At 46.1% G+C, this 22,839-nt stretch overlaps 1 protein-coding gene across 1 annotated transcript; it reads right to left on the bottom strand.

The window, feature by feature from the left end:
* Positions 1 to 4,607: 4,607 nt before the first annotated feature.
* Positions 4,608 to 7,024, bottom strand: LOC143404977 (phospholipase A2, membrane associated-like). The gene is made up of 3 exons (XM_076863283.2): positions 6,921 to 7,024; positions 6,547 to 6,656; positions 4,608 to 4,750 (listed from the first exon to the last, which is right to left on the bottom strand). The coding sequence occupies exons 1-3, from the start codon at positions 7,022 to 7,024 to the stop codon at positions 4,608 to 4,610; spliced, it is 357 nt and encodes a 118-aa protein (XP_076719398.2).
* Positions 7,025 to 22,839: the final 15,815 nt, after the last annotated feature.

Below are 22,839 nucleotides of genomic sequence, written 5' to 3'. Positions count from 1 at the left end.
ATGCACAAGGTCCTGGGTTCAATACCCAGAATGTGGAAAAAAAATTAAATTTGAAGGACATGAACCTGAGATGGCTTTAACACCTTGCTAGAGATGATGAACATTTTTTTCATATATTTATTGATTCATTGTATATCCTCTTTTGAGAAGTGTCTGTTTAGATCCTTGGCCAATTTGTTGATTGGGTTATTTGTTTTTTTGGTGCTTAGCTTTTTGAGTTCTTTATATACCCTAGAGATTAGTGCTTTATCTATCTGATGTGTAAGGGGTAAAAATTTGCTCCCAGGATGTAGGCTCTCTATTCACCTCACAGATTGTTTCTTTTGCTGAGAAGGAATTCATTTATAAGTATTTATATCACTTACATTGACCTTATTTACTCCTTAAGAAGTGACTGATTTTGTGCTCTATATGTGTAATAACTTTCCTTACCAGATGTCCTTGTGGCCTTTACCTCTCTCTCCACCACTCATTGGCTCCTTTCTGCCCCGTTTTATTTTCTTCCATAAATCTACCCTTTGAAGCAATCCTTAAAACAATTTCCAAATTAGAATTATTTTTTTCCTCAATAAAAAAGTCATTTTATATCTTATAGTTTTTCTTATAAAAACACATTATAATTTTCTGACACACTTTATATAATAAAATATATGTATGACATATATATAACTAAAATATAAGTAATATATGTGATACATATAAACCATATTAATATGCATATATAGTAGTTATAATATGTATATAATATATGTATATAATATGTATTATATATATATATGTATATATATAAAATGTTAAATCTTAGTAACGTAAATTCCAGTAATATTAAATTCCAGTAAAGTATCCAGTAACGTAAATTCCAGTGGGGAAAAACCTGGGAAGTAAGCAATTTTGATCTGTTTGCTATCTTTCAACAAATTATTAACATATATATATATATAAATTATAATATATATAATTTATAATATACATATAATTTATAATATACATATAATATATATATATATATATATATATATATATATATATTATGTTTTTTGGTTGTTGGGTACTGGAGATTGAACTCTTGGGTGCTTTACCACTGAGCTACATCTCCAAACATCACCCCACCCTCTTTCTTTTTGAGATTGGGTCTTGCTAAGTTGCCAAGACTGGCCTTAAACTTGCAATCAACCTACCTCAGCCTCCTGAGTTTCTGGAATTACAGGCATGGGCCACCACACCAGGCATATGTATATATTTTTTAATTTTACTTTTTGCTTTTTGTAGTGCTGGGGATAGAAACCAGGATCTCACTCATACTTGGTGAACTAGGTAAACTCTCTACTGCTGAGTAACACCTCCAGTCTGTATCAGTACATATTTTACAATTTATATTATAACATGTGCTCTCTCATAGAGAAAAAAAGAATGTGGAATAGAACATATTTATTAAGAGACCCAAATATATTGCCTTTCCTATAGAATTAATGAAGCCAAATATATTTGAATATATATGTATCAAATGATTTCTTAGTATTTTAAGTTTGATACAATTCAGTCATTATGTAGTTTAACATAACATAAAACTGGCATAAAAATTTCATTCATAAACCTTTATCTCCTTTACATTGACACAATTTATTTTAAACAATAATATCTGGACTATTTGTGAAAACAGATATTAAATAATTATAGTTTGCATTTTAAGTTATTTCTTTGTCAAGGAAATAGGTGCTTGGTATCTAGAAAACAGAGGAAACTGCATTGCATGCTTAGGTCAAAATTAAACTTTTTTGAACTTAAACATCTAACAGAGATAAATATAGCGCTTTCTCACCAGCACACCCAGGTAACATGTAACTAACAGTTCTGAAGACATTTTCACTTTTAATATTTAAAACCAGTTTATTTATCAGGATTTACTCAAGTCCTGAATTAAAAAGCATTTTGGTTAGTTACTATAATCTGAACAGTAACTAATGCATAAGCCCATTCAAATAGAATTCCTATGATTTTACTATATGGATACAACATACAATTATTTTCTTTCATAAGATTCATCCTTCACCATACAACTTGTACACACACATACCATGCATGATATCTACAAATGACAATCTTGTTTTCAGTTTAAAATGTTAGTCACCAGCTGGGCACAGTGGTGCATGCCTGTAATCCCAGTGGCTCAGGAGGCGGAGACAGGAGATTGCAAGTTCAAAGCCAGCCTCAGCAAAAGGGAGTTGCTAAGCTACTCAGTGAGACCCTATCTCTAAATAAAATACAAGATAGGGCTGGGGGTGTGATTCAGTGGTTGAGTGCCCCTGAGTTCAATCCCTGGTACCAAAAAAAAAAATAAATTAATTAATTAATCACCAAACAGAAAAATAGAGTAGTATAAATTCACTGGCTTATAAAAAGATGATTGAAGCCAAATTGTATTTTTGACAAAAGGGACAACTTAAAGTGACCTGTTCATATGGATAAACTTTTAAGATTTTCATGTGTCCTGAAAGCCATGGACCATATTTTCAGACCAACCAGTTTCCATAGCAGCTTGGGGTCAAAAACTTCTTTTCCCTCCTCTCTTACCCTCTTTCCAGTCTTGAATGAGTTTAGGGTTAACTCTTAGCTGTTCTCATTTTAACTAGGCTTGTCTGGAGCAGTAACCTTGAATTTAATAATAAAATTATCTTTCTTTGGTTTCCCTTTCTTGTTTGTTTGATGAATCAAATAGGGCAAGAAACATTTTAGAAATGGTGTTTAAAAGGTTTTCTTTATCTTTTTTGTTTTTTCATGGCCAAGGTGTGTTGAGGGCCACAGTTGAGTCGGGATGACGCATGGCATTTTTGCCAGAAGTAGTGGTTGAGAGGTGATGCTAGCGAGCCATTAAGATGATGACTTTTGAGTTCTGGAGGAGTTCCCATTGAGTTCTGCTTGAGCTCTCACGGATTCCTGGAGAGTTCCCATTGGTTGGGGAAGTGCGGGAGGAGGGATATTTCCGGTTGCTGGTTCCTGGAGGAGCGTGTGACATTTGGGGAGAATTCCCGGGGATCGTGTGTGGAGTGTGCTGGTGGAGTTCAGAAATAAAGTTTGTTCCTGCTTCAGTGGCTTGTGATATGTGCCCAGCCAGACTGTGGCAAAAGTGATCTATGAGGAAATTTTTATGCTGGTCAGAGAGATTTTTTACTATTGCTTAAGATTTCATGTAAGGCAGAGAGGAGGTGTTTTTTATTTTAAGCCAGAACAGTTTTATCACCCTAAGCTAGGCAAATCTAAATTTTCATTTCCAGGAAAAATGACTCTTAGGTGTCTCCGTTGCCATAGAGCTGCTGTAAATTGCAAAACCACCACTAGAAGTTTTTCTCTTCTTCTCTATTGGTTGATGTGTGTGAAAAAAGCCTTTTAGGTGGGCAGGGGGAGAGGGTGTTGGAGAAGAGGACCAGCACTGGCTGGCCAGGCTTCAGCTTGTGCATTTCATTTCTCTTTCTCTTAATGTAAAGCAGACTCCATATAGACCGAGGGAAAAAATAGAAAAATAAAGAGCTAAATAGCCTTTACATGTTACCTCTATAATTGCACTTGAAGAAGTAACCTTTCCCACTGTTCTTTCCATGAAAATGGACAACAGTGTTGTCAGATGAAGTGCTTGAAAACACAGCTTCTTTATGGGCCTTAGGATTTTGCTTTTTATCAGTGTCTGGAGGGCTACAAAAATCCCTTAAATTCTGTCAGGAATTTTAAATGCATGGTCAGTGTGTCTTGTTTTGACTGGGTGTACACAGGATTCCATTTGTACTTGGCAGATGGCCTTTGTGCAAGGTCATGGTTCCTGCGATCCTCTGTGAACAGAACCTTCTGCTTTGCTTATTTAATTTGGCTAGACTTTGACAAAAGTGATCCATTTTGATTCTGACAACTTTCACATCCTCCAACAGGCCAGGAGGAGCTGTTCTGGCCCAGGAAGGCAAGGGGTGGTGGTGGAGATATGGATGGAGAGAGAGAGAGAGAGAGAAAGAGAGAGAAATAGATTGATGGATAGATCTGGGTTTCACTCCTAATAGGAATAGCACCGATAGACAGACTGGGCCCAGTCCTTTAAAAATTGGTATCTCCCTTAATTCTCAAACCTGCCCAGGCAGGAGGGACACTGTCATCTCCATTTGGGGGGGAGAACCAAGGCTCAGGGTAGTGGAGTAGAGGAGTCATAAAGTCTTGACTATAGAGCCCACACTTTGAATTCACCATGTACCAGTTTGTCTGGTAGAGTGTGATCTCATACTGAGTGAACACACATACACGCACACACACAAGGTTTGATGACAAATTGGTTTATTCAGAAAAGACTCCCAGGAATGTGCAGCTGGGATCTAAGCATGGGGCCGGAGGTGGTAGGGAAGGGCAGGAGTGGGGACTCAGCTGTGCAGGTAATCAGGGGAAGAGGTCGGGCAGAGGTGCCTCCGGGGTTTGGTCTTCTTGTTCTGTGTCAGGACAGAAGGGCTCCTAGCTTGCCTCTGGGATGGACCGGGACTGTTTTCTGGATTGCAGGGAACTTGGTGGGGGCTGGGAGAGAGGGTGTTGGAGAAGAGGACCAGCACTGGCTGGCCAGGCTTCGGCCAAGAGGAGCCTCAGCAACTGGGCTTCTTCCCACGGCACAGAAAATTGGGATAGAACTGGTACTTCCTTTTGTAGGTTTTCAGGTTTTGAGCCAAACAGTAGGCAGCAGTTTTATCACACTGACACAGCTGACTCCTACAGTAGCTCTGGTTTGCTGAAATTACAAGAAAATAAACACCAGATGGGAGTTAATAGTCTGTGGCTTCTGGGGGAGAGGACCCCGCCCATCCTCCAGATGCTCCTCCTCCCGACATTGCTGATAGGTGGGGAGGCAGGTCCCCGGGCTATCACAGACACAGAGCCCTGCACACCACACCAGAAGACGCAGGCCTTCCCATTGGCCACCCTCTGGCAGGCGGTAAAGCCCCACCAATCATGGGGTGGCTAGTGATTGGCGTAAGACCGGTCCCCTCTTTCTCCTTGACAGTGATTGGTCTCTAAATAGCAGGTAACATTGTTCTGGCCAATGAGCGCGAGTCTCCTGGAGGCTTCTGGGAATCATTCATTTCCTCCCTTGGAAAATGGAGTTGCGCGGTGGGAAAGCCTGCCAGGGTGAGGCCCGGGTGCCTGGAGCTGCGGCAAGTGTCTTGATGTACACTTAGATTGTAGGACCTGCCAACTGGGCAGAGCTGACTGCAGTTGGGAGAATTCATACTGTGAGAGTCAGGCAGCCCCAATATCCGAACCAGTGCTGGTTTGGGCATCTTGTGTCTGGGCCCTAAAGCCTGCTAACATACATATGGAGAGGTCACCATTGCAAGAGACAATTTCTGATCTTATTATTCATGCTATGGGTGGGAGTTCATGCCTCTCCCAATTACACTGGACCCACTGTCTGGGGTCACTAAGCAGTCTTTCCAGCTGCCACCCATTTCCATCCTCCCCTTCAGATTCAAGCTTTCTCCATGTACGTGCCTCCACTTCCTCTCTCCACTTTGCTTCCCACCCACACCTAACCCACTCTAACCTGGTTTCGCCCCCATGCTCCAGGAGAGCACCTTCTCCTGAAGTCCTGAACAACCTTCTTGCCCCACAGTCTGGAGAAACCCTGTCCGTCCAATGCGGCCTCCTCTGTTAAGCTGCTGTTGTTAATCATAACCTTCTCACTCAGTCCTTTTCTCTGCTTTGTCTAATCTACTGGCCACCTTCAGGGGCCTACAGTGAGCACACCCAACTTCCAGTTCTCCTCTGCTAAATCTGAGTATGTCCCCAGTCCATACCCCCCACTGAGCTGCAAGTGTTTACACCCAGCTGGCCAATGCCCAGGGAGGGTATCTGCAGACCCTAGTCTCTGAGTATTCTAATTAGATGTTTCTCTTACAACCCAGCAGAACAACATCCAGGATCTTTACCTCCACAGTACCATTTGCACAAATACCCACCCAAAAGGTCAATATCCCCATATCCTCCTCAGGCATCTCCAAGCTGATTCTTCCTCAAAATCATATAGTTGCTTCTTGATTTCAATCCACACCCCTTCCATCCTGACCACCAGGGCTTCATGCCTGGCTGTTGCTCTTTTATCTGCCATAGCAGGCTCCCTGTGCCCTCTCCATCCTGCACCCAGAGTGAGTCCTCTGAAAAGCAAATGTGCTTCTGTGCAAAGGTTCTAATTAGCTTCCTGTGGCTTTAGGACAAAACTAAAGACACCCTGGTCTGAAAGGTCTGGTTGATCTAGCCCCTGTCTTGCTCACTGGGCAGCTCAGAATGACCTCCAGCCCCCTGGGTTCCAGCCCCCTGGGAATACTCCCACCCTCATCTGACTCTGCACAGCTTGCCTGTCACTGCTTCCAGTGACATCACTTTGTGATCTCGGCTTTCTTGCTTTCTTCTCAAGGCAGTGACCGTGTCCCTCTGTGTCCCTATCTCTTGTGTCTAGCACTGTACCTGGCATGGTGGGCAGGGAACAAATGAAAGAGGGAAAGTGGACTGGGTACAGGGCTTTCTTACCTTCACAGATGACTTTGCCTGCTTGGTATTTAAACTTGTATCTCAGAAATTTTGTGCCACATCCACATTCTTCCAGATGATCGTAGCAACAGTCGTGGCTGGCACAGCATCTAGTAGAGGTTGTACCATTAGGGCTACCTTCCTACAGCTCCAGGGGCTCTGGTGCTGCATCGTCTCCCTCCCACCCTTGATCCTAGGCAGAGACTCAATGGCTATAGAATAGTCTAGAGCCTAGGGTGCAGCATGCTGACGGCCTGTCCAGCTGGGCTATCCCAGGACCTTTGTGTCAAATGGGCACCAGCTCTGTCCTTCCAGCTTCAGTCCCGCTGAGGCCAGAAGTGAGCATAGGGCAGGAAGGGCTGGGGTGGCCTCACCGATCCGTTGCATCCTTGGGGGTTCCTTTGCCACCCAGGCCACAATGGCAACCATAGGCGCCATACTTGGTTATACCATTCTTTTTTGTCACCAATGAGATCATGCGATTGAAGCGCAAAAGATCCCCCTGAACCCTCATTAGGCCTGAAAGGAAATTGATAAATAGCTGGTGATGGGGTGTGAGGCCCTGTGTCCTCCTTCTGTCTCTCTCTGCTTCTCTCCCCCGCCCCCATGGCCTCTATTCTATTCCCACTGGGAGACGACTGTTTCAAAAGGAAAGAAAACTTGGGGTTTGTGTTTCTCCACCCTCCCCCTGTGGCTCCCCCTGTGCTGAGGTCAATGTCAGCTCTTACCAAAGACCATAATCACTGCCAGTGCCAGGAGGGTCCTCATGCTGAGAGATCTGTGCAGGACGAGTGCAGATGGATTGGCCTGGGCTCCTCTCCTAGGTGGTCCTAGCTCCTGCCCTGGTCCCTATTCTCTTGCTCAATTCACTGTCCTAGAGGGTACAGACACGCTCTAGCATTGCACTAAGTCCAGGGTGAACACCTCTGTCGCAATCAGTGTACCCAAGCATGACTCCGCCTGTGCGTTTACAATACCACCTCCTCACCCTCCACAGTTCTGTGGAATGGCTTTGCACATGCGCAGGCCCTCGGACCATGGAGACCCCCTATGAGACCTGAATGAGAGCCCCCTGTTCCTCAACAGACTGAGAATTCCTGAGACACGGAACCAGCTTCACCCACCCATTTGGGAAATCCGTAAGGTCAAAGGTTGCACCCCCCATTAGACATTTCACCCACATTCCCATGCTCAATTCAAGCCTCAGGAATTCCATCCAAGGTATATGATTCCCAATAATTCTCTCCAGAACTAAAGCAACACACTGCAAACTTTTTCAATCACACATACACACACACACACACACACACACACACACAAACGTATTTGCACATGGATGCCTATGGACATCTACCCAAGTAGTGCACACAGTCTATTTATTTAGTCTGCTCACAAAAACCATACAACAAGCTGTCCTTTATATACCAATTTGTGCACAGGCATGCTTATGTCCACTGGGCTCACATGCATGCTCAAATACAAACACACAACTCGGCCATTCTCAAAGTAGCCAATGAGCAGGGATTCTAATTCTTTTCATGGACTATTAGTTTCTGGGTATTTACCTCTCAGAAGATACTGGACTGGATAGCTCCAAATGGCTCTCTTGTTTTTCCTGAATGCAGCTGCTCTTAAATAGCTGCACCCTCTGGGAAGTTGGGGGTTGGTGAGACATGGGATGGAGATGGGAGTGGCCAATTGGTGGACTCCAAAATGCCCACGTGCCTGGGTAATCCCCTTTATTTCCCCTCATCAGCTGGCAAGATAGAGTTGAGAACTGGAAAATCTTTCATGTCATGAGCTGATGCCAGATTAATTTTTAAGTCATGTTGAAGCCTTTTCTGTGGCTTAGCTCTTGACTGGGTAAATTTCCGTGACCAACCATAGGTGTGACCACCATTCACCTTCCTGCAGCCACTTTGCCCATGGATTGGCAAAGTTCATGTACTATGGCAGGCACAGTGAATAGGGTGCTAAATGTGGCATTGGGTAGTAGAAAAAGGGCATTTAGTGCTGTTCACTCATTTCATCAATCAATCATTCATTCCCAGGCAGTATATGCTGAGCCTCTGCAAAGCTCCAGGACCAATGCAAATCACCTGAGACTTGAAGAGAGTATACCCTAGTCCTGCCCGTGGGGTCCTGGGGCAAGGGTTGCATGGGGAGGATTCAACTCCCCACTAAGGGGAGCCAGACCGTGCACCTGCTCTGACCCCTCCTCTGTATTCTCCTCCTTCTCTCATCCCACTTGAGTTTCCAAACCTAGGAAAAGCCAGAAGCTGTCTTGAAGTTCCCACCAAACCACTGCCTCCATCTTGTTTTGGAAATGGGTCAATTAATGCTTCCTGAGGGATCAGTCCTTTATTCTTCTTTGGGGATGCAGTGACTCTAGCTAAAGTAAATATTTACCTAAAGTAAATATAGTAAGTGCCTGATGACCAAATTAAGGAGGCGGAGATGAAAGCAGAGGCAAGCTTTTCTTTTTTCTGCTGTGAAATCAATCCATCCCACATGGAAGGGCTCACTTTCTGGTTACGGGAAATGGTCATTTTCTGGAGTGCAAAGGAGTCTGGGTTTTATAGTTTACAATGAGTGCAAATTAATCATTGGTGACTGCAGTTGTGCCATTTGAACAGTCAGGGACCAAGTTGTGCAGGTTAAAATGTTAACTCAGGGAGGCAGTTGTAAAATGTTTGAAACTTGTCATTGGGAAAAGCTCACAGATGGGGGTTCACTGCTTATCTCTGGGACCCATTGTTACCTAGAACTTTCCTTCCAGGAAAGGGTGAAAGTCCAGAACCCAGCTTTTCAGTATTGGCCCCCTCCCTTGGTCATTGTGGTTGGGAAGGGTGAATGCTTCTGGTGGAGATTCTGGGGATGGACCAGGGAAGGGATGGAAGTTTGCTTTCCCCCCAGGGCCCACTATTCCTGGGAAAGGAGGTACTGGGAGAGGTTTAATATTTGGCTAAGTTCCCTCCCGCCTCCTGAGTCACACTGTCCCTTTGTTTTTCCCAGGGAGCTGTCTTGTAGGAATATTATTTTCAATAATCCTTCAAATATCTTTTTTCCTGCCCTCCAATCTATGCTGAGAATTCAGCTTCCAAGGTCTTACGTAAACATCCCCAAAAATCCCCTGCCATCGAGGCTGTGTTTATTATGAACATTCCCCTAGTGTCCACCTTTGCCCTGAGTCTGCTCAAACATGAGCATTGGCGGGAAAGGTCATTTCCAGGCTGAGACCAGTTGAAAACCAGGAGCAACTCCTGGCCTCTCTGTGCCTCTCCTGTGGATCCTGAAGGCAGAAGCAGTCTGGGCCACTGATCAGAGCGCGGAGGGCTGCTGTCCTGGGAAGTTCTGCGGCCTTCTGTGGGCGTGGAGTAGCAGCGTGAGCCAGAGGTCAACTTTTACTGTATTAAGCTGCTGATAGTTGAGCCCAGCCCTTGCTGCAGCCTTGACTCGTTGATCCTGAGAGCCATTCAGGCAGCTCTTCTCTTAAAAGTGGGGTCTACCTCAAGAGCGAGAGCTGTGTGCTAGGTTAGATTTTGGTCTCTCTCACCTTCTCCCACTTCTTATGTTTAGGTCACAGAATGTGACCTTACTTGGAAAGGGGGTCATTAGACATGCAATTAGTTCAGTTGAGGTCTTTAGTATGGAACATAATCCTAGATGACTGGTGTCTTTACAGGAGGGGATGTTTGAACCCAGAGACCCATGCATCTAAAGGTGAAGGCAGAGATGGGGCCCTGCTTTCATAAGCCAAGGCTCCCAAGGACCAGCAAATCACCAGAAGGTAGGAGCCTGTCCTGGAGCAGATACCCCCACCTCAGCCCTCGGAGAGAACTGGGGGAGCCACTCTGATTCGTGCCTTCCATCCTGGAGCGAGAGGCTTTGATCTGTCACTACATTTTGTAGTGACCTGCGCATTGTCCTGGTCCAGGAAGTTGAGGGCATGTCTTCAGATGTAGGCGGGTCACCCCTGGGGTAGAGCTACACTCACCTGTTCCTTTGTAATCCTGTTTACCCTTTTGCCCTGTTTGGAACAGAATGTTCCATGGAAACATCCTTTGTGTGTCCCCTTCTCTTGCTCTGCCTTTGAGTGTGGCCTTCCTAGATGTCAGTCAACCTGCTGACAGCAGACATCAGGAAGCTAGGCTCAACCCCCAGAAACCTGACCCCTTGCCTCATTTGAATGGCTTCTCCTCAATAAAAGGGTTCAGCACATGCTCTCGCTCTCTCTCTTTCTGTGGGCCCCTAAGGTCGGAGGGGCTCCTCCAATCATCACAGGACCCCAAAGAAAAAGGTATCTCTGTCTCTTGTGTGATTATTTCCTGCAGCCCAGTTCCCCTGGAGTGACCCTGAGTATTTTAGTCATGAGGAACGTGACAGAGAACCAGCTGTGGGACATCTTTGTCCTTTGCCTTCAGGTCTGTGAGGCCATAATCTTCTGCTCTTTCAGCCACTCACTTGGGGGAGCTTTGATCCTAGGACAACACCATAGCAAACAACATAGCCCCCAAACTCTGTGAGCCCTGTGCTCCCTTCGGTGCTGTTCCGTTCAGGCAGTGGCTGGTTTTAAGGCTCCATCAGGGTTCAGAGGTCCTGTGCCCTGGGGTGCATCATCACCTGGCATTCAGCATCTCAGCCTAGGAGCACTTGTAACTGCAATAGGCAGAACTGTCTCCCCCTTCGTTTATGAGCCCCAGGTATTGGGTCCAGGCATTGGATGTGCTCTGACACTCAAGGACTTTTTAATATCACACAGTGCCTCTCCACATCCCATCTTTTCAGCAATGTTTTTGGGAACTCAAAGTCTATGATTTGACTCTTTATTCTTTCTCCTTTGTTCATGGTCTAATCAAAGCCCTGTACATCAATGAACAACAAAACTCCCTACTCATTAGTGAGGAGGAAACTGTGTGAGGTGGATGAAAACCTGAATGTTCTCTGATGAACAAGTTTGCAAAACTTCTCAAAAATGACTAGCAGATATAATCCAACAGAAGATCAAAAAGGTGATACCCTATGATCAAGTAGGATCACAACAGGGAGGCCAAGATGGTTTAGCATTTGCCAATCAATAAATGTAATGTCACATGAACAGAATGAAAAACCAGAAACACAGGATCATTTCAATAGATGCACAAAAAGCATTTGATAATTCAACATCCCTTCATGACAAAACCTCTCAACAAATTATATATAGAAGGTACACACCTCAAAATACTAAAGACTCTATGTAAAAAGCCCAAATGTGGAAAAGAGGAAAGTGTTTCCTTTAAGATCTGAAACAAGACAAGGATGTCCAGGAGACCCAGGATTGGCCAGGAGATTTGCTGATTGACAGGGGGTTCCATTGGTGCCTGATTGATGCTTCTTTGGGGTGCGCCGGCTGCTTGGTTTTTTTATGCCTAAGTCATCGCCATTGACCTGACACCAGGGATTTAACTCAGGGGCACTGGACCACTGTGCCACATCCCCAGCCCTATTTTGTATTTTATTTAGAGACAGGGTCTCACTTTTGCTGAGACTGGCTTTGTACCATCCTCCTGCCTCAGCCTCCTGAGCCACTGGGATTACAGATTACAGGCATGTGCCACTGCACCTGGCTAGGATCTCCACTCTTGCTGTTACCACTGTTGACCGGTGATGAGTCCTTGCTTCCTCGATGTTGAAGTAGAACACTAGAGAAGCACGCCGAGGCAAGGTCAGAGTGGAAATTAGAAGTTTATTAAAGGACAGCAGAAAAGACTTCTCCCCGAGGAAGAAGGGGACCCAAGAGATGGAATCAGTGGAAGTGCGGTTGTTTCCCCTTTTTATAGTTCTTTCAGTGATGGCATGTAGGTGGGAAGCCCCGAGGGGTGGGACACAGGTGGGCCAAAGAAGTAATCTGGGCAGGAAGGACTTCTGAATCACCATCTTCAAGTTTGCTGGGTGCTGTTCATTAACACTTCTTTGGGATGGGGTCTGGCCTTGGGCTTTTCCCAGACTTCATTAACATTCCAAGAGTTGTTCAACTTTTCCTGGAATTCATTCTAAACATGGCCTCCATTTTGGATCTTACTCGATATTAGACCCGATTTACCTTACTACACTGACTACCTAACTTTAAATCTGGCTTCATTGCCACTCTGATTTAATTTGGTATTGTAAGTCTTAGCAAGAGTAATTAGGCAAGGGAAAGAAATAAAGAGCATCCAAATTAGAAAGAAAGAAGTCAAATTGTCCATGTTCACAGATATTATGGTTTAGGTATGTGAGACCATGCAAGAGGGTTTAGAGGTGAAGTGATTGAGTTAACTGGGTGGTAACTGTAGGCAGGTAAGCTGTGGCTGGTGGAGGTGAGTCACTGGGGATGTGCCTTTGGGGTATATATTTTGTCAGTGGTGAGAGGTGTCTCTCTCTCTCTCTGCTTCCTTTCCCCGTGTTCCTAGCTGATTTTCTCTGCCACATCCTTCTACCACCATGTTCCTCCAGTCCAGAGCAATGAAGTCAGCCATCTAAAGATGGAGACCTCTGAAACTGTGAACCCTGTTGGTAAAGATGACGCCCAGACTGCTTGTCTTCCGGGAGCTCAGATCCATGACGCACTGAATGGCACGCGAACCGTCACCTCCAATCCCTGTGAATGCCATGAACTTTGAATGGCACACCTCAAATCCCTGAAGTGGCCCGAACTCTCAGCCAATGAAGAAGTAGCAGCCCACTCGCCCTGCTCCTTCTCATCCTGTGTTAAGTCCATAAAAATCAACACCCTGTTCCATGCTCTCTCTCTTACTCTCTCTTACTCTTCCTCTCTCTCTCTTCCTCTCCCCCTCTCTCTCCTCTTTTCCTCTCCCCCTCCCCCTCTCTTACTCTTACTCTCTCTACTCCCTCTCCCCTCTCCCCTCTCTCTCGCCCCTCTCGTCTCTCTCCCCCCTCCTCTCTCTTCCTTCCCTCCTCTCTCTCTCTTTCCCCTCTCCTCTCTCTCTCCCCCTCTCTCTTCTCTCTCTCTGGACTCCCTTCTTTTCTGCGACTGACTGCTACAGTCCTGTTAATAAAATCTCGGACAGGTAAATTGTTGTTTTGGCTTGTTGAGTTTACGGAACTTTTCCATCGTCCTTTGCATTGGTTCCGAAACCCGGCTCGGGGATCCCCTGTCACTCAAGGCGGAACTCCTCTGATCGCTTGCCTGACATCCACCACCAGCCTGCAGATTGGTGAGTTCCTCCATCCCCTGAGCGCCTGAACCCTAACTCACCAGAACAAGGGAATTGGCTGTTGAGTGTCCGGCAATCGCTCCGGGTGTTTTAGGGAGTGAATGCACCCCACCCAGACCCATCAGGGTCGCGGTGGACCCTGGGCGCTCTGCTAGGACACCCCTGGGAATCGACCGCCTGGGATGCAGGATTAATTCTCTCTTTCTAACTCCTCCATCTCCCTTCACTCTTATCTCCCATGGACGCGTTAGATGTAATTGCTACAGCCCGTTTCAACAGAGTCCGGAACTCCGTTCCATCCTCCTGAAATTCCGTTTGTTCCTCACGGAACTCCATTCCTGACTCTCTCGTTCCAGTCGAAAAACTTTCTTGACGTCAGGTTACCCATGGCCCTGGCCCTATTTGGGTGTCACAGATCGCATTTCACTGGTGACAACCAGGTAGTGCCCTCTGTATTTCCTCGCTGCGGTCGGTCATTTTGGGGATGCCCACTTGATCTTCTGTTCGCCCCGAGCTTCTAGGAAGCTTTTTCCAGCCCGTGTTTTCTCTCTGTCCCTCTCTCTTACTCTTTCTCTGACTCCCATCTTGCCCTTCCAGCATGGGAACTTCCTTGTCCCTCCCGGCCAATTCTCCCTTGCAGTGCCTCTTATATAATTTGAAAACCCTGAGCCTGGCCTGATATTAAACTGAAAAGGCTCATAAAATTCTGTACCCAGGACTGGCCTACATACCCCTTAGACAACCAATAGGGTTGCCCCACGTATGGGTCTCTGGATCCCAGTTTACTCCGGGATCTTTTTAATTACTGTGAGCGATCAAAGAAGTGGAACAGGATTCCTTATGTGGCAGCTTTTTCCTTGCTTCGGTCTCATCCAAATCTCTGCACCCGATGCAAGCCTCAACAGCTACTCCTTGCTCTCAAACCTCCTTCCCCCTCTTCTCCACTCTCTGCCTCCACACCTTCTCTTCCTCCTTCCTCTTCTCTGCTTTCCATCTCCACTTTCAACCCGGCTGGTGAACCACCTCCATACCGCTCTCCCCCGCCCTCAGCCCCCTTTCCCCACTTTCACCCCCTCCCTCTTCCTCGTCTTCTACATCTGTGGTGCTTCTTCTGATACTTCTCTTCCTCTTCCTCTAGACACTTCCACACAAACTCCTCCCACTTCCGTTCCTTCTGTCTCAGTCCCTCCACCTCAGTTTAGTCCACCCACCACCCGTTCAGCCACCCGTTCATGCACTAATACAGCACCTAACCCACAAGTTACCACATCTCATCACCTGACTCAAACTTCACATGTTGTGGCCCCCATTTGGGAGGTCGACGGGTCAGACGGGATTTTAAGGGTTTATGTTCCTTTTTCTATGCTTGACCTTTCTCAAGTAGAAAAAAAATTGGGATCCTACACTGCAAACTCTGTCTCTTATATTAAAGAGATTAAATACTTAACTCAAGCCTATAGTCTCACCTTTCATGATCTCCATATGATTCTGTTCAATACCCTCCTCCCAGAGAAAAGGAGACTGTTCTGGGAACAGGCTAGGACCTATGCAGACCAGGTTCATAAGACTAATGCCCACCATCCCTTAGGGGCCCATGTGATTCCAGACCAAGACCCCCATTGGGATTATAATGACCTCCAAGACCTGGGAAGTAGGGACCACATTATTACCTGTCTGATAGCTGGCCTAAAGGTGGCAGCACAAAAGGCTGTTAACTTTGATAAACTCCAGGAAGTCATCCAGGAGAAAAATAAAAACTCCTCAGCCTTCCTAAACCGACTAACAAAGGCTCTCCTTCAGTACACTAATTTGGACCATGAATCCCCAGATGGGAGACATCTTCTTATGACCTATTTTTTCTCACAAAGCTACCCCGACATCCGAGCAAAGCTAAAGATTAGAGAGGGGACCCTTGACTCCTTAGACTGAGGTGTTGGCCATGGCCTTCAAGGTCTACCACAACAGAGATGAAAGAGCAAAACGCCAGATGTTGGCCCAGGTGTTATAGGGCTCCTTCCAACCTATGGAAAGGGGGAGACAGCAACCCCCCCCCCCCACCATTGAGAACCCCCTGGGCCCTGCTTTAAGTGTGGTGATGAAGGACATTGGGCTAGAGCTTGCCCTAACCCCAGGATACTACCCAGACCATGCCCCAGGTGCAGACGTCCTGGCCACTGGGGATCACACTGCCCCAATTCCCGGAGGGGAGTTGAGGTCAGTCACCTCACCAGTAACTTGCTGGGCCTAGCAGCCAAGGATTGATGGGGCCCTGGGTCTTCTGTCCCGACTTATTCAATCACCAAGCAGGAACCCAGGGTGGTTATCTGAGTGGATGGGCATCCCATAAACTTTTTGGTAGACACCGGGGCCACATTCTTGGTTCTCAGAGAGTTTTGGGGAACTGCTTATCCCTCTGAATCTCCTATTGTCAGGGTAGGAGGTCAAACCATCATTCCCTCACGTGCTCCTTATCTGAGTTCTCCTTTTCACACCATTTTTTGGTTATGCCTCAGTGTCCGGTGCCCTTGCTGGGAAGGGATATATTATCCATCTTGAAGGCCTCCATAACCTTATCCTTATTGTCCTCCCCTGCTTATATCTTTGTCATGGCTTTACTCCCTGACAAAGAGAGATTTTACCCCTTTGTGTCTGGTGTGGAGACCCTAACGACCACCAGAACACACTTTTCCCCCTCTCCTGTAAAGTGGTAGATCCAATTGTATGGGATACTGAAACCCCGTCCTCTGCAAATTGCTCTCCCATGGAAATGCATCTTAAAGACCCTAGCTACTTCCCAAACCAGGCTCAATATCCACTGCCAACTGCCAGTCTTAAGGGCCTAAAGCCAATCATTCAGAGCTACTAAGAAAGGGGTTCCTCCGTCCCACACACTCTCCATTCAATACCCCAATTTTAGCAGTACAAATGCCTAATGGAACATACCGTTTGGTGCAGGATTTAAGGTTAATAAATTCTTCAACCATACATCCCCTGGTTCCAAACCCTTATACTATCCTTTCCTCCATTCCTGCAAACTCCACCTGTTTTTCAGTTATTGATCTTAAAGATGCCTTCTTTTCGATTCCACTATCTGTCTCTTCCCAAAACATATTTGCCTTCATCTGGACTAATCCAGAAACTAGACATTCCCAACAGTTAACCTGGACTGTCCCGCCCCAGGAGTTTCGAGACAGCCCACATATTTTTGGACAAGTCCTCGCTGGAGATCTTGAGGTTTTTTTCCCTCTATGCCCCGACTCAACCCTCCTAAAATATGTTGATGACCTCCTCCTCTGTAGTCTATCCTTGGAAACCTCAAAGTCGGACACAGCCACCCTTCTGAATTTTCTTGCTCACTGAGGATATAGGGTTTCTCCGCAAAATGTGCAGCTCTCTCTCTCTGAGGTTGTTTACTTAGGGTTCCACATTTCCCCAGGAAAGAAAGCTATCACCAATAGAAAAAGGCCTTATTGAAAGCCTTCCAGTACCAAAAACTGAAGAGGAGATTCTCTCGTTCCTGGGTCTGGCAGCCTTTTTAGGGCATGGGTACCAAATTGCTCATTACTTAGCAGACCATTATATGATCTAGCAAAGGGGAACAAGCATGAGCCCTTGTTACTTTCAGCAGCACCACATTTCAGAACCCTCCAGAAGGTCTTACAAGCACCGGCTCTACACCTGCCAGATGTTAATAGGCCTTTTACTCTCTATGTTCATGAAAACAAAGGGCAAGGCTTGGGGGTGCTGGGAAAAATATATGGGCCCACATTTGCTCCAGTGGCATACATTTTGAAACAGATCCAACTGTCCGGGGATGGGCTCCTTGTCTCCGCGCCCTAGCGGCCTCCTATGTTTTATTAAAGGAATCACAAAAGCATAAATTTGGAGTCCAAATCACTGTCACCTCCCCTCATCACCTCAAGGACTTGCTAACATACAAAGGATTGCAAACCCTCGGTCCCTGTCGAATTTTCTCTTTCTTTGTCTCTTTCCTCCATGACTCTTCCATGTCCTCCCAAACCTGTTTCCCTCTCAATCCGGCAACTCTGTTACCCATTGAGGCTCACGGTCAAACACAGTCCCTAATACATAAATGCAGGGAAATTCTAGAAAACTTCCTCCCATGCCCAATTAATATCACGGAGGGACCTCTAGACCAAGCTGATTATACCTGGTTCACTGATGGCAGCTTCTTTATGCATGAGGGGATCAGAAAAGCTGGATATGCCATAGTGTCCCTATCATGAGTAACAGAAGCCAATCCCCTGCCTGCAAATACCACTAACCAACAGGCTGAACTGGTAGCTGCAACGCGAGCGTGTGAATTGCCAGCAGGGAAAAATCTTACGCTTTAAACTGATTCCAAATATGTTTTCCACATTCTTTTATCTCATGCAGCAATTTGGAAGAAGAGAGGGCACCTCTATAACCAATTCTACATACATCACCCAGCTATTACAAGCCTTCCAGCTTCCTAAAAAACTTGGAGTTGTCCATTGTAGATCACACCAAAATGTCTCCTCCCCGTTCACACAGGGGAATTCAAAAGCAGATCAGGCAGCCAGGTCAGCCACCCTTTCAGACCCCACTGGATCTCTCATTGCCACCTGCTCTCCATCATTACCCAATAACGGAGACCCACCTAAACCTGCCCTCTTTACTTACCTCCACTCCATTTTCCACACCAGTTCGCAGACTGTCAAAGCCTTTCTCCACTCTTTCTTTACTCTGACTCCCCAGGATAAAGAAGTGATACAACAAATCACAGCCTCATGCCAGATATGCAAAAGAGTGAATTCTAATACATCTTTAAAACCCAGAACCTTCCCTTCTCATCGGGCTAGGGGCCATATTCCCGGGGCAGATTGGCAAATCGACTTTACCAACATGCCCAGAGTAAAAAACTTCAAATACATACTAGTTTTAATAGACACATTCTTGGATTGGGTAGAGGCCTTTCCACCTCAAATAAGCGGGCTACCACAGTTGCTAACATCCTCCTAACTGAAGTAATCCCTCAGTTTGGGATGTCTGCTTCAATCCAATCTGACCTCAGGCCTGAGTTTGTCTCTCAAGTAACCCAGAATGTGGCAAAGACATTGTCCATCCCACGGCACTTTCATTGTCCCTATCGCCCCCAAGCCTCAGGTAAGGTTGAGCGAGCCAACCGAACAATGAAAGACATCATAATGAAACTATCTTTAGAGACTCATTTAGATTGGGTTAAACTCCTCCCTCTTGCCCTACTACGCAAGATTTGTTGCTTCCGGATCCAGAGAACTCAGCTGCCTCCTTTCTGCTCAAACCAGGAGAATGAGTCTACTTTTCTTCCCCAGGAGAAAGATTCCCCCAACCTCAAAATGGGGTACACCTGTGTACACCCAATGCTGCGAAACTCCAACAGGAAGGAAAGAAACTAACCCCCTGGATTCATATTTCTAGGTTAAAACCAGCGACAAGCCCTCCACAGGACAATCCCACCACAGCTCCCAACCTTGGAGGACCCCCACAACCTCCCAGTTTACCTGTGAGATATTCCCAGATAACCCTCTCAAGCTCTGTTTTTCACAGTCATGCACCATCCTCCCTCTCATTCTGGAGAAGAACATACATAAGAATGGGCCTCCTGATAGGATCTAAGAACCCACAGCAACACAGTACAACCACACCCTTTTTAGAAATCAGCAATTGGCACAACAATCCTATTGGGACCTCTTCACTGTGACTTCTAGTTGATCTTTTTGTTCTGTGACTTCCTTCCTTGTATTTTAAAAAGTCCTTCAAGGACAAATTAACAAAATCTCTAATCAAACTTTCAATCAGCTCCTCCTCAGGGATTACCAGCTACTTGCCAATGAGCCAGACGACATGCACATCTAGTCATCCCAAGAAACCTCCACCGAGTGCTGAAAGATGAAGATAAGGAATGACAACTGCACTGAAGGGCCATCTCTACCCCACCATGCCAAAGAAATAAGTCCTTGGTTTTCAGCTTTATGTTCTAATATGCCTTCTCCTGGACATAGGCTTTTTTTTTCTACCGGCCCTACAGACTGGATGGCATGCCAGAAATTAATGCTGTTTCTCTTCATAGTTGCAGGGCACATTCATGAACTTCTCCCCGGAGGAAATCCATGCCTTCAGTGCATGGATATGGGGCCTCCTGGCCCTTATTCTCCAGACCTCCCTCCCTCCCTCTAAACGACATCCCTATTCAGCAGAAAATAGTCAGATCGAGTATGATGCCCCTAAACCAAAACAAAAAAGGGAGGAATGTTGGTAAAGATGGCACCCAGACTGCTTCTCTTCTGGGATCTCAGGTCCATGACGCACTGAATGGCATGCGAACCGTCACCTCCAATCCCTGTGAATGGAGCAAACTTTGAATGGCACACCTCCAATCCCTGAAGTGGCATGAACTCTGTCAATGAAGAAGTAGCAGCCCACTCGCCCTGCTCCTCCTCATCCTGTGTTAAGCCCATGAAAATCAACACCCTGTTTCGTGCTCTCTCTCTTACTCTTACTCTCTCTTACTCTTCCTCTCTCTCTCTTTCACCCTCTCTCTCTTCTTTCTTCCTCTCCCCCTCCCCCTCTCTTACTCTTACTCTCTCTCCTCCCTCTCCCCTCTCCCCTCTCTCCTCTCTCTTTCCTCCTCCTCTCTCTCTCTCCCTTCCTCCTCTCTCTCCCCCCGCTCTCTTCCCAAGCTTTTGGAGCTTTTTAGAATTTGAGGGGGGAATTTTGGAAAGTTGAGTGATGCAAGCTGGAAATTTTTTAGAGTGTTGCAAGGAGACATCAATGAGCAATTCTGGTGGGAATTCAGAAGATCAGAATGCCAATAAGACTGTGGACAGGAAAGACTGGGCTCAAACGGTTTCAGAGGAGAAGAAAAACTATTAGAACTTGGGCCTCAGGCCATTTGTGTTATGTTCTGGCTAAAAACGTTGTGTACACTTTGCCCATGTCCCGAGACTGTCTGTGAGGCTGAATTTAAAGGTGATGGACCTCTTAATCTGGTGGAAGGAATTTCTAGGCAGCATAGCAGTCAGGCAGTGGCATGGATATTGTAAGGTCAGGCAAGGCAACAACCAAAAGGAGGCAGATTTTAAAAGGCCAATGAACGAGGCTCTATTGAGATTCACTCCCAGGCAGAACTCGATCAGACCGACAGAGTGGACCCGAGGATGGTTTGAGGAGAAAGCTTGTGGGGGCTTGACCCGAATGGGATTTCATGGGGCTTGTGGCAGGAAGGGAAGGGTTTGTGACAGGAAAAGGGATTTTTAGAGTCCCTTGTCCCAGTGGAGTTGGTGGGGGGAACTGGCTGAGATCCAGTATTGGCCAGGAGATCCTGCTGATTGGCAGGTGGTTCTATTGGAGCCTGCTTTGTTCCTAAATCACCACCATCAAATTGATAGATATTACTGTCAGCTTTTGGCCAAATTTTTTAGTAATCAAGAGCAGTGTTATGGTTTGGATGTGAGGTATTCATCCAAAACTCATGTGTGAGACAATGCAAGAAGGTTTAGAGAGAAATGATTGAATTGTGAGAGTCTTAACCCAATCCGTGAATTAAAGTCCTGATGGGGATTAACTGACTGGTAAATGAATTGGTAGGACGTGGCTGGAGGAGGTGAGAATTGGGGGCCTGGCTTTGGGAGTATATATTTGTAGAGAGCCACATACAAGTCAAGATGGCGCCTGGCACTTTGCAAGAAGGAGTGGTTTGAGGAGTAACGCCAGCAAGCCATTAAGATGATGTTAATTAAGTTAAGCTGTGTATAATTATTAAGATGAAGTAGCACCAGTGAGCCATTGAGATGATAGGGATTCCTTAATGACTGACTGCTGTATCTAATGATGTTAAGCTGTGTATAATAAGATGATGAGGATTGCTGTAACTGGATGATGCTAAATTGAAACAAGCTGTGTATTCAGTTATGTATATATACCCCTGCAGTCCTACAATAAAGGACTCCTACTGCATCAATCTTCACAAGTTGCTGGTCACTCACCCCGCCCCCCCCCGCCCCGACTATTTTGCCCAGCCACCCGGGCTGCGGCATATATTTGTATCTGGCAAGTGGAGTCTCTTTCTGCTTCCTATCATCATATGAGCTGCGTCCCTCTGCCACACTCTTCCACCATATTGACCTACCTCACCTCCAGCTCCAAGGAATGGAGCCGGCCTTCCATGGACTAAGACCTCTGAAACTGTGAGCCCTCAAATAAACTTTTTCTTCTCTGCAGTTGTTCTGGTTGAATCCTTTTAGTCAGAGCAGCAAAAAAGCTGACTCAAACAAGCAGGAAGCAAAACATAAAGATTTGAAAAACATGCAGCTTGGCCAGAAAACTTTGAGTAAAACTGGGGCTAAGGAAGCTGTGCTTGTTAAAGACAGTACAGCCATTAAAGAAATGCTGAGCACTTTATCAAGAAACAATAGTAAAGATGGCTTGAAGGTATCTCAGGAATTTCAAGACCACACTCATTTCAGGCTCAAATGGGTAAAATTAAAATTCCCTTGAGAAAAGAGCAGCAGGGCACCCTCATTGCACCGGAGGGCCTAGGAAGTTTTTTCATCATGTTAAGCCACCCAAGCACTCAGAGTCTCCTGCAGCCAGGGTCCCTGGAGACTCGGCTACTGCTCAAGATGGCAACAAAGTCTGGCAGCAACTGCATGGAGCTGGCTTTGCAGGACTGCAAGATGCTGGTTTTAGAGGGCCATTGAGGCTTCCACGGAGATTTCCAAGGAAGGCCTGGGAGGCCAGGCAGAGTATAGCAGGGTCAGAGTCCTTGTGATGCATGAAGAAATGAGAAGGAAGCCAAAGCTGCAATGAAGACCCCTGATATCAAGAAATGCCAGCCAAGGAAAGCTTCAGGAATGAGGAGAGACAAGACATCAGAGAGCACAGGTGGGCTGCAACCAGCAATGCCACAGGGTGGAGCTGCACAAGCCCTTTGGAGAGAGCATCAGGCTGCCGAGTGCTCCAGATGCCAGAAGCAGAGGAACTGCAGGGCTTGTTTGCCCTGCTGGCTTTTGGTCTTGTTTTGGTCCCATCCCTTCTTTCTATGCCTCTCAGTCTTCATTTTGGAATGGAAATA

This window comes from Callospermophilus lateralis, chromosome 7, assembly GCF_048772815.1.
Source record: "Callospermophilus lateralis isolate mCalLat2 chromosome 7, mCalLat2.hap1, whole genome shotgun sequence".
NCBI classification, from domain to species: domain Eukaryota; kingdom Metazoa; phylum Chordata; class Mammalia; order Rodentia; family Sciuridae; genus Callospermophilus; species Callospermophilus lateralis.
This window is presented reverse-complemented; position numbering and strand designations above follow the sequence as displayed.

Bases quoted from the DNA above. Each gene is read 5' to 3' on its own strand.
- LOC143404977 (XM_076863283.2), bottom strand. From the start codon at position 7,024: ATGATCTCATTGGTGACAAAAAAGAATGGTATAACCAAGTATGGCGCC. The intron at 6,657-6,920 runs GTGAGGCCACCC...AACCTCTACTAG, and splicing joins CCCAAGGATGCAACGGATCG to ATGCTGTGCCAGCCACGACT. The intron at 4,751-6,546 runs GTAAGAAAGCCC...TTGTAATTTCAG, and splicing joins AGGCAAAGTCATCTGTGAAG to CAAACCAGAGCTACTGTAGG.